Source organism: Falco peregrinus, chromosome 8 (genome assembly GCF_023634155.1).
Source record: "Falco peregrinus isolate bFalPer1 chromosome 8, bFalPer1.pri, whole genome shotgun sequence".
Lineage (NCBI taxonomy): Eukaryota > Metazoa > Chordata > Aves > Falconiformes > Falconidae > Falco > Falco peregrinus.
The window spans coordinates 58,038,224-58,050,403 of record NC_073728.1 but is presented as its reverse complement, the minus strand read 5'-3'; the positions used below and the strand labels follow the sequence as shown (position 1 = coordinate 58,050,403).

Below are 12,180 nucleotides of genomic sequence, written 5' to 3'. Positions count from 1 at the left end.
ATAGCTGGCCTGGGTGGGGAAGGACAAAGAAGCAGCCAATATGTTTACACGCTTCTGAGATGGTTTGTGTGGACCGTTACATGCCGAAGCGTCACCTCTGCTTTCTGTTGATCAGGGAAATTGAGGGGCAGGCATGTACTGGATCTGCCTGGCGCACACATGCAGTTGTTTGTTTCAACAGTCATGTCTTCCCCGGCTCATATTTCCTTTAAGTGCTTCTGGGTTTTTTAATATTAAATACTAGTTTTGCAGGTCTTGTAAAGCAGTTGTAGTTGTGATAGCTGGAGGGAAAGAATTTCTCTCTATGCTTAATGGTTAAACTTAATAGCTAAAGTTTCCCACTTGTTAAAGTAAGAAAATGAGAATTCCAGTTTAAGAAGAGTTAGAAGGGTTTTGGAGGCTCTTGTTTCGTATTGGAACAGAATTGTTGCTAGTAGCTATTTCAGAAGAAGGTAAAGATTTCAATGCCAAGGGCTGGATGAAAGCAGTCCATGCAGCTTTATTTTGCATCTTGCATCCGTGCATTGCAACCATAGCGGGCAAGCTCTTGGCAGCACCCCAAGACAATTCATTAGACCCAGAATAAGCTACTGTCCTTTCACTCGGGCACCGGAGTAACTTCCTGTAACCCAAGATTTATTGAGCTTATATAATGTAGGTGCATCCTTCTCCATTCCCTGGGAAAGGTACCAGGGAGAAGCTGCCACTGCTAGAGCTGCTTTCATTCCCATCTGGCCTTTTGAGGAACAGGGAGGGAGTTACCGTGTGCGTGCACGTGCTGCGTTGTGGGCAGAGCGAAAGCCTCGCTGTGTGCCTGGCAGCAGAGCGTCTGCAAATCAGCTCTGGGGCAGGCTATGCAAGGGGTCTGGTGCTGGGGCAGGGCAGGGAACAGTGACCTCCTGCTAGTGGAAAGGGGGCAGCCCTGCTAGCAGTCATTAATCTAGTCTAAAAAACTCTGTTCACGTAGCCACCTCTGTTTTACACTGGATGTGTGGGGTTCTAGGAATGTAATAGATTTTTGTCTTCTAGTGAACAGTTACTGGGTGTTTTTTAACGGCAGTTGTTCGCTGTATGGCTTTAGATGTTATCTGTTTAACAAGGTTCAGATTCCGCTTAGGGCCACACATGCAGGAAAATAAACACTGCACGTACCGCCGCAGTTTGAATTTTCTTCATGAAGCTACTCTGCAAACCCCCACAAGCCAAGAGAGCGTTAACCCTAATTCAAAATCAAGAAGATTAATGCTGTGGGGAAATAGTCCCATATTCAAGACATCCATATATGGGGTCTCTGCAGACCTAACTCTCCAGCTTTATCCAAGTTCTTCAGCGCTTTGTGTTCAAAGCCTAGCCTTCTTCACTTCTCTCTGCAGAACTGATCCCAGGTGTCAAACTAGACCTGCTGAAAAATGGGGAAGACAAGATTGATTGTTTAGGAAAATTGAATTGAATAATTGTCCAGCGTGACAAAGGAAGCCTTTGGTAGAGGTTGGAGGTTGATTTGTTACTGAGAGAGGTGGGTTTCTTTATTGAGCAGTTCTTATCATGCAATTATTCTGTCTCTTCTGTGTGTTCTTCACGATGTCGTGAACTTCTGGGACTGTTTAGGGAAGGCTGCTGTCACACAAAATCCTGACTTCCTGCATGTTCTGTTTAAAATATTTGGATGACAGTTATACATGTGATTAGAGTGATTTGGTTCTCTGAAAACTGGGAATAAGTGAGCTAAACCCACCTACTGATAATGCCTAGAAGAGATACGTTCAATTTCTGAAACAGCTTTGTATAACAATTTCCTCTTCTTTGTTATCTTTGAGGTGTAAGGACAGGGAAAACAAGTTTTATAGAGACTTTTGTATCTGAAGCCGTAACTGGAGTTTTCTTTAAAAGCAGCTTTGGCACCTAATAGATCCCTCTGACCTTCTGTGTGGCTAAGTGTCACTAGCCATTAACGGTCCCCACTTCATATGGAGGTTGGTTTGTGGGGTTGTTTTTGCGAGGTAGACTAGATCAGGTCAACACTGACTTGATAAGGCCTGAAAGTTGGTGGGTTGTTTTCAGGCACTTTGCATCAGTTTGAGGAATAAAGAATAAACTAAGTTACTAGATGGCAGTTAATGTGGAAGTGCTGGTGTGTTTTGGCACCACCTTTTGACTTACTCTATCTGTGTCCAGCTGCAAGAATAAGCTGTACCTGGAGAAGCTTCCGAACACTAGCGTGATCATACCGTTCCACAACGAAGGATGGTCCTCTCTCCTCCGGACAGTGCACAGTGTCCTAAACCGCTCCCCTCCTGAGCTGATAGCAGAGATAGTGCTGGTGGATGACTTCAGTGACAGAGGTATGATAATTTGTATGTAACACCTCCATTTTTGCTTACCTACCTAAGGGATTAATGAACATGCACGTGTGTGTATAATGGCTTGAGGTTTTTTTATTTGCCCGCAGCGGAGATCAAGTGAACCTTGCTCTGGTACATTTAAAAGGCTAAAAGTCTGACAAAAAAACTCACGTTCCATATTCAGTTTGTGCTGGTTTAGCTGTTTTGGCATGGGCTGTCCTGTGTTGTAGACAATGGGAATCAACAGGGAAGCTGGTTTTAATATTCTAAGGGCCTGTGTAGCCCTTAACATTTAACTCCAGGGTTAAATGCTTGATGCTTGGAATACAACACACAAAAAAAAAGGGCCGGGGGGGAGGGTAGGAATAGTTCTCTCCTCATGTTCTGCTTTGCTTGCTTTTTTTTTTTTTTTTTCTAGACACAGAAAATGATAAAAGAAGCCTTGATAATAGGTTTCCACCTTGGACTGACTATGATTTGGCTTACTTTTCTCCTGAATATTGTACTCCTGAAAAGTAAATAAGCAACATATAAAACTGTGACTGCATTTGCTTGCTGACTTGCTTGCAACTGCACTCCTTATTTTGTACTGCATTGCCAGTAGTCATTTTGGATTGGGTTTAAGTGCTACATGCAAAGACGTGTAGTCACTGGCATTAACGCATCACCACAAAGGAGCAATCGCTTGTAAATGCAGCAGCAATGTGTAGATATAGTTGCTGAATTTACTTGTTCAGGCAAGGGTTTTTTTTCTCTGAACATATAGTATTTAAATGCTATATGATATGAATTAAGGTAGGCTTTGCCTTGTAGTTCACACCCTTGCTATGGTGACAAAGGCAATCAGGTAAAGGAGGAATGAGTGCCTAGACATTGCAGAGCTAGAAGGTTCACATGGAAAGTCCTCTGAAGTAGCTGGTGTTCTCCTTTGTTGAAGAGGGTACAGTGACTTTAAGAGGTTACGATCAGATCTAGCAACTCTATTTTCTCCTTTAAAACTGCTAAGACTATTTAGCTTTATGACCTGCAGAGTTAGAGTCTTGCTGCTGAAACTGCTCAACTGAAGGAAAAGAGCTCTCTACACAGATACTAAAGGGTACACCTCCAAAAATCTGACATGTAGGAAGCTCCTAAAATGAGCTTGAAAACAAGCTCGTGAGTATTTAGTGTTCTGACCTATGCTGACTTTCAGGTAAGCACTACCCAATGGCTATAGTATTTGTTTTAAAGTACATCTCTAATTAGTTTGCAAGCGAGGCATGCTGGTTTGAACAGATCAATGTTATATGAAATAAGTATTTCTTTAGAGGATTTTCAGACTAAGCTGGGGAGAGAAAAAAAACACCCTCTTAACAAGGTCTCTTTATTGCTGCTCAGTCTGGAAGCAAATTAGACAAGTTCATACTGTAACCACAGCTGAATTGTACAAACAGGTTTCTTTTGAGAGAAATGGAAGTAATGAAATCTGGTTTCCTGTGGATCTGTTTTTCTTGTTCTCTAGATGTGCCCTTCTGAACAGGCGAAAGAGAGCACTCCCGGCTCTCCCACCCGTGCTCCTCATCAGTCTATACACATGCTGTTTGTTCAGGTTGTTCTTGCACTGTTTCACCTGCCTCTGATAAGATGCAAACTCTTCTCCATCAGTCATCCATCTTTCATACAAGGTTGCAAGAAGTAGCTGAGATTAATTTGCGTGCAGCACCCATTTATGGATGGATGTAATAAACTACTGGTGTTAGACAGTGAGCTGAATTGTCAAGGGAAGAAATGACATGCAGGCAGAGTGAGTGCTAATATTATTTTTTTTTTTAACCAGTGTTTTCCTGCTAGCTCAGTTGATCTATACATGTTGAGACAGTTACTAGTTAGGCTGAGACATTTTTCCTTTACTGCTGTCAGTTCTGTATCCACACTGTAGCATTTCCTGCTGGCTGCTGCTCCTTTTCCAGCAGTCAGTGTTCTTCCTTAACCAGACTGGGGTTGGCTTCCACATCCCTCCCTGGGTTTGAATAGATTCTTAGTCTTCAGGAGGCTGTTAAGTCCTAAACACACAATTGAATTGACAGGCAGCTGGTTACAAGTTTCTGGTTTAAATTTATCCATTGTATGTATTTAAAAAAAAAAAAAAAGAGAGAGAAAACCAACAAACCCACACTTCAGCCCAATACCTGAGAACTGATAATTTAACACATCAAACTGAACTGCATAAAGGAGCGGAGGCTCTGGGAAACTTACTTTGCATGTTACGTGTTTGAAAAGGGTACACCCTTGGATTTGGACTGTTAGGCCACTGCTCTGGTTATCTGTTTCTCATGATTAAATTGGGCAAGTGATTAAAGACTCTGTGTCCAAGCTGATGATCATCACCACTGTGCCACAGAGCCAGTGAGCAGTAAAAAGAACAAGAGATTTCTTGATTTTCTTTGAAAATCATAAATTATTAGTCCTCTGCATTGTCTGCAAGGTGAAATGCTGTGCTTCTGTTTCAAATGTTAGTTCCACAAATTTGTAACGGCATCTTTCTTCTGAAATTATAGAGTCACTGTTGGACATTGTGATAGTAGAGGCCACTTTTGAGATCAGAGAGGCATGGTATGAACAGTAAATGTCAGCTTCTTCCCCAAAGAGATCTGTAAATAGTCATAAGCTCCAGTGAAAAGCAAAAGATGAAAAGGAAAATCGCTCCATAAAAATCTATTATTAATTTTTTTTATGTGGAGAGGTTACCCTGACAAGACAAAATATCAGATACTCTACTGTACCTCATGATGGCCTTTCACTTGAGGGTTTTCTAAACAGAGCTGTAGCACTTTAACTCTTCAAAAAGTCTAACCTTTAAAAACTTGGCTTTCCCTGGCAAGGAGACTATATCCCTCTTGCTAGCATTTCTTGTGTAGGGGTTAAACATACTGCGCTTTGCTGAGCTGCCCTTGAGGTTCTGTTGGCGTTGCGCTCTTGCTCTGCTATTCCGCTGGTTTCTGTAGGTGCTGATGTTGGTGCCAATCCATCAGCCTCTTTCATCCGTGTATCTCATACATGGGGAATCTTTGCTTCAGATGAAATAAAGAGGACTTTGCTAATAATAGAAACAGTAAGTATGGAAACCTGGCTACGGCACACATTGGTGTGTTTTCTGACAGATGTTACTTTCATGTTTTTCATCTGTTTTTAAGCTTGAGAGTAAGGAATTTTTGGTGTCACTATGAAGAGGATTGAGAAGTTGGCAAACAAAGTGATAGCAGAGTGAAGACAGATTTCTGGATTAGTTGGTGGCTGCTGTGGTCTGCAGCATACCTGAGAGGCAGCTGTGTTGAAGCTTTCGGACAGATGAATCATCATCTGGAAGTGTCAACAGCTATTTATTTCTTAATTTGTTTGAAAGAGGCAATTCTGTGACCTTTAGCAATAAGCATTTTTCAACCAAAAAAGGCTGTCCTGATGACAGCAAATCTTAACAGCAAGCAGCAAAAGCTTTACGACTCGTGTTTTTAAAATGTTTCCTTTGCTTTGTATGTGGAAAATAGAAATGTGCTGGAACAACTTGCTGTCTGAAATATTTTTTGCATGTCTGTAGTATAAGGCAAATGATCAAAATCTAGCCTTACTTCAGACAAATTTAGTGCTGGGTTCCACATCAGCCACAGTGCTCTGGGAAAGGCTGCCGGTTGGTGGGATCGGTATAATGCAGTACAGTTGTAGCATCCAAAAAAAAGTAGTTTGCCTTGAGATGCGGACCACGTTGTTGCCTCCAGCAGCTGTCTTTGTTGACACTTGAATCTTTCTTTGTGGGGATTCCCTTGTTGGGTTGGGTTAGCTTAAAAGAAGCCACTTTCCAGCATGTGCCATTGGTCAGAACAGATTAATATTGTGGGGCTGTTTCTACTTTCTCCAACAGTAGTCTTTATTATCAGTGTAGCATTGCCATTAAGACTGCTATAATAGCTTATGCTTTTTTCCCCTACAAACTTAGTTATGATGTCAGTGATATAAGGACTTTTGTCTCCTGACTGTAAGGATTTTGAAACAATTGTAGGGATTTAACGTGCAGAAGAATATAGGTTATTTTAAAGCAGGAGGCACCAGTTTGGCAGACTGTTGTTGGTAGGTAAGAATTAACCTGCTCAGCGTTGTCTGCCACTTGCTGCTGAGGACTGCTAGAGACCCACAGACTGACCTCCACAGAGTAACCTCAGCTATTTCAGGGTGGTCTGAAATAACACCTACCTTTCTGGATAAGCAGAAATCAGAATGCAATACGTGTGAATTATGACTTTAGAATTCCTCGTCATAAAAACGCTTAGCTGTGGCAGTCCTATGTGGATTTGTGACTTCACTTTTAATTTCTGTAGCTATTCTTTAGTTCTGATCTCAGTTAAATTAAGCCTTTTCATATGCTGGCTTGCAGGGTACTAATTATATCCCTCTGAGCTTGTTGTTACCAGAATGGCCCTAAGTAAACTAAAATGGTTTTTTCCATGTATATCAGTTTTCTCCTGGGGACTGTCAGATGTGAAATTTGTTTGCTTTTAGATTATTTAATTACAGCGCTGCTGAGTGGTAAGTGGGTTCTATTATATCATAGAAATGGGAGGAGGGGAAGAGAAGTTGAAATGCAGGTCAGTTTGTAACACTGCAGGTTTTTATATTGGCTGTGATGGTATTTTATTGTTGATAGCATGCATCAAATAAGTCAGTTCATGATTCTTCAGGGTCTGCTCCAGACCCTAGAACCACAGTCTGAATCTGGCTGTGGTTGTGAGAAACTGAGCTGTTAATCTCTAGTGTCCTTCTTGTACAAAATGGACTGGTGGTCTCCATCTAATTCTTGTAGCTTGTGGACACCTCTGCCGTATAGGCTATCTCTGTGTTTACATGAACAAACGTAAAGCTGTCCTCTGTCTCTTGCTAGATAAATGAACAGCCTTAAGCTGAAGGAACAGAGGATGGCACACTTTCTTTTTGCAGGATGCTTGTCTAAATGTTCTTTGCTTTTCTCCTGGTATGTATTTGGTAGCTCTATGCAGCAGTGGAACATCAAGTATATACTGCTACTGGGTGAAAGGCAGAAGTCAAACTCTGCTCCCTTTTGCCTGTTGTGGAGAGATCTCTTTCAGGTGGAGGCTGAACTGGAACACATAGAGAATCACAAATAGCTGAGGTTGGAAAGGACGTCTGGAGATCATCTAACCCAACCTCTCTGCTCAGCTACAGCAGGTTTTTTGAGATCTTACTCAAAATCTCCAAGGATGGAGATTTCATAATGTTTCTGGGGAACCTGTTCTGCTGTTCCGTCACTGTTACAGTAACTTAATTTAAAAAAAAAAATCTTTTTGAAAAAAAAATCTTGTGTTTAAGCAGTGTTTCCTGTACTTCAATTTGTGCCCAAGAACTGCAGGTATTTTTCTGCAAAGTTCCTTCCCGGATGCTGTGTCCTCAGTCAGTATGGGTGCATGGGGTTACTGCTCCCTGGGTCCAGGAATCTGCATTTCCCTTTGAACTTCACAAGGTTCCTGTTGGCCCATTTCTCTCGCCTGTCAAAGTCCCTCTGAGTGGCACATCAGCCATGCCTCCCAGGCTTATATCATCTGCAAACCTTCTGAGGGTGCATTCAGTCCCATCATACAGGTCTTGAAGGAAGATATGCAATGATATTAGTCCTGATGTTGGCACCTGGGGCGAAAAGCTACTGATGGTCCAGGCCTGCAGCTCACCTTTGTGCGGCCCATTGCAACCCTTAGACCTCAGCTGGTTTTCTGTCCACCTCACCACTGTCTGCTTATCTTGCCCAGATTTCATTAGTTTGTCCACAAGGATGTTATGGGAGGCAGCGGTGAAAGTCAAGATGCCTTTTATAGGTAAGAAAAACTTAAGAATGAGGGAATCCAACCTTATGGAAGAACAGACCTAATAAAATGGGCTGCGTGAGCCTCCTGTGTGCCCCATTGCCCTAGTTCCCTTGTTGAGTCACAAAAAGGTACAACTATCTAGGGAACACCAATACCTCTAAAACTTTAACTTTTAAAAAAAAACACTTTTTTTTTGCATTTGTATGTTTATCTGGAACAAACTGACATGTATTTTTCAGCCTTTCCTTTAATGTAAAACATGGTAAGGTTTTTACCTTTTCACCCTTTGCAGCAATTGAAAATTTTAAATTATTCAAGACATTGTAAATGTAATGTGTGCTAGAAGGCTGACTTAATTGCTGAATGTCATTTAAAAGAAACATTTTGCAGTGTACTTGGGGCTAGTTATGTGCAGAGAGGAAAATGTGCATGCCACACAGGTGGTTCAGAAATACTTTGAGTTTATCTTATTTTATGGCTTAGCTTGACAGAAATCAGTGATTGTGGCTAAGTGCTTAAATTAAATATAAAAGTCACGTTTCAGCATTCAGTTATTTGCATATTGACTGACAGCCTGTTCTTACTCATTTTTGAAACTACTTTTGTGTAAATGACAGTGTTTTAGAACAAGTGCTGTCCCTTGTTGATGCTGTGGTTCTCATTCTTCAGTCATCTCTAGAGCACGTGTGTTATGCAAAGCACTGTGTTGATACAGTAATAAAGTTGAATGAGGCAGCACTGAAAATACTGCAGTCTCCAAACATCAGGATTGTTCTGGAAGTGTTAACCCAGCTGTGCTGTCTGCCTTACAGCATTGTATGTCTCTACATTGGCAGTACATGAAGACTTAACATCCTTCTTACAGTAACTAGTCAAAATCCGCACCTGCGACTGGGAGGCAGTAATAGTTTCCACTGAAGTACTTGAATATACTTAACCCAATGTGACAATGACATTTGCAAAGTCAGCCTTCTGGCTTTTAGAGTATATTCTAGGGTGTTGTTACCCAAGAGGCATGCATACTTGGCTATAGTTGATTTTGAGGAGAAAATTTTGTTATGACCAAGGTGTATGGGATCTCATTTTCCCTTGGGGAGTCGTTAGGGAGGTTCCAGATTTCATCTTCATCTTTCTTCCAAGACTACCCTGATTCCTTGAGCCTTATTTTGATTCATGAAAATTATGTCTGTTTAGGAGTCCTGAACATTTCGCCCTTCTTTACGTTTTTCTTAGTCTTTCCCCAGTTTTACTCACTTTTTCTTAGTTGTGTGTTTTCAGCAGGACTTTGTGCAGTAAGAATTAGAGCTGCCCTTTGACATTTAGGAGACAGCAAAGCATCACGAGCCTAGACACTGGTACGTGGCCACTGCTCATCTTTGAAAGGCAGCAAGATGCTTTTAGACCTTTGAATAAGGGAGTCAGAGAGTGTTTTCCCCAAGCAGCATCATATCAGCCATTGGCTCTGACTAACATTTTCCCCTTCATTTGCCTGCTCCCCTCCTGAGGGCCAGTCAGCTTCCTTTGCTTTGCCCCGTTGTGCCATCTCCACACCATCGTGTAGCTTGCTTGAACATTGCAGGGGAGTCTCGGAGCCCATCCATTCACCGAGTGTCAGAGGGAGCCAGAGCCAAATCCTCCTTTCCCCTTTAAAGACAAATCCCTGTGAGTTTCTAAATCTCCCTTTATATTGCAGTACCAGTAATACTGGAGGTAGCCACATGGGATAATCTGAATGGAAAAACAAATGTGGGTAAGGCTACTTGGCTGAACCACAAGCAGCATAATTTGGTCTGAAGGGCAGAAGTCACTAAGTAGTGTACTGAAGGGAGAAGGCAAGGGGTGATTAATGTGCCATTTGGTGCAGCATCAGGTATGTAGCAAATAGAACTCTGTTCCATTAACCACATCTGCCAGGCCTTAATTGAAAGAAATCATGTTCTTAGTACCTGAAATAGAAAAGGGTTTAATACTTGAATTGTTTTTGGTCTTTAAATGGAACAGTAAAGGATTTATGCAGCTAAAGAGATTATCTTTTCATCTTTAGGCACATGCATTGTGAAAGTAATTTTTTTTTCTCTTAAATGCGCTAAAGTGCATCTGGTTAGTATATCTCTGAATATGGAGTGACTGTGCTTAGGACAAAGTGGTGACAGTCTGTCTTACTGAATTTTGAATACGGTTCTTTTAAAGCTTTTTACCTTAACATATTTCAAAAAAGAAAAAGCCAAGCTTCTCTTAAGCAACTATGCTTTTCCACAACCTTTTCATAAATGTTGCTTTCAAGGTCTCTTGTGGAAGTTGCAGTAACTATTGTCTCAAACAACTGATAAGGGTTTTTTTCTGTAAATAAGTCCACAGAATAAAGAGATTTTTTTCCTTTCTGTTAGAATTCATTGCATACTATCTCAGATCTGCTTAGACTTTCATAAATAACGGCTTTGAAGTAACTGACAGAGAGATCTCCCCTTGGGTAAGTGGGAGAAGGTTGGCTCTTCTAGGTGGGGAGAGACCTGGAAGTCTGAGAAAACAAATGCACTCTTAACTTTCATTAAAATGAAATTCTGTCATGGAACGCAGTCATTTTGATATCCATATCTCACTATACCTCAGGCTCTTGATGATGCTCAGTTTGCGGGCCTGGTCATTCGTCAGGTGGTTTAACACTACCAGGTGCATCAAGTCACAGTGAGCAGTTCTTAGGCTACGGTCAAGTTCTAAGGATCTCACTGTCAAAATGCTTCTGATGGAAGCAGATACTGGTGTCACTTTTCCATGTGGAGAGTGACTTGCCATCTGTTTCTGCTAGGGGCACAAATACTACAGAGTGAAATAGGGTTCAAAGTCGTTTAAGGGGTTGTGACCCAGTCTAGATGTGATGTTTGTTGCCCAGATGCCAGTGGGACTTACAAGTAGCACCACAGAGCATCTATACTGGTGTAGGGGTGAATTTGTCAGTATATACTTTGTCAGAATACTTTGTTCAGTAGTGAGTGCCAAGTGGAGTGGAGCAATAAAATGAAACCTGATGCACATAGCCAATTTTGGTTTATAAAAAGAGAGTAATTTTGTTATTTTCCATTTCTGGCAGTGCCTTGTGGGTGTGGGATACTCTAGAGAACTGCTAGTGACAGAGCTTGCTTTGGATCCATCGTGGAATGGGGAGGGATTTGATTTTAATGTTTTCTTTTTTTGAGCATTCATTTTTAATGTGCCTTTAAACACCATTTCTGTACTTGTGTATACCTTTCATGAATCTAAACCTTACATTGTTTGTTAGTCATGAAAAACATATTCTCTACTGTTTTAAGGGACCTGAGGGCCCATTGTAGTTGTTTACTTCAGGGTTTTTTTGTGACAACCTAAATTAACTAACCAGTTTACTTTTCATCATCTTGTATTTATTACTTTAAGACCAGTTGCTATGGCTGAAGGATCCTTCTAGAAAGGAGATGAAGTGGCTTTAAAAGGTCCAGTTTACTACGACCTCCTCCTCAGCTAATTATCGTGTAGTGAAGGATGCCTGGTAAACTGAAGTTTAAAAAAAAATAAATGAGGAGCAGAGTTTCCATTACAACTCATTAAATCAATAAGAAACCCTATGCATGTAGCTTCTGTTAGTGGAATTTTGCAGGAAAGCAGCTTTAATTTTATTCACCTCACCTTGAAGTACATGTCCTCATCTGCTAGGAGTCAAAAATCTAGATATCTGCCAGCTGCAGTGCAAATCAGCATTTTAATGCTTTACAGCTGCTTCTCTATAGAAGTTAATTAGAAATGTGATTTGAACACCCTCTGCCAGTACTCATACGATGTCTATTATTGGTAATCATAGTTTCTGCTATTTAAGCATGCATTTTGGGTGGTATTGACAAAGCAGCTGTTCCTACACAGGGACTTGGATAAAGGTGGAAACTTCCTCACTTTGAGAAAATTGGAAGGTAATGCTGCTGCAATATAAAAATAAAAGTGGACAATCTAAAACACATTCCTTT

At 41.1% G+C, this 12,180-nt stretch overlaps 1 protein-coding gene across 2 annotated transcripts in view; it reads left to right on the top strand.

Annotated features, from left to right (window-relative positions):
- GALNT10 (polypeptide N-acetylgalactosaminyltransferase 10) overlaps positions 1 to 12,180 on the top strand; it is a 90,552-nt gene that overhangs the window by 45,153 nt on the left and 33,219 nt on the right. For both annotated transcript variants that reach the window (XM_055812316.1, XM_055812317.1), the window contains exon 4: positions 2,176 to 2,342. In XM_055812316.1, coding sequence (XP_055668291.1) covers positions 2,176 to 2,342 — 167 coding nt within the window. The remainder of the gene's footprint in view (positions 1 to 2,175; positions 2,343 to 12,180) is intronic.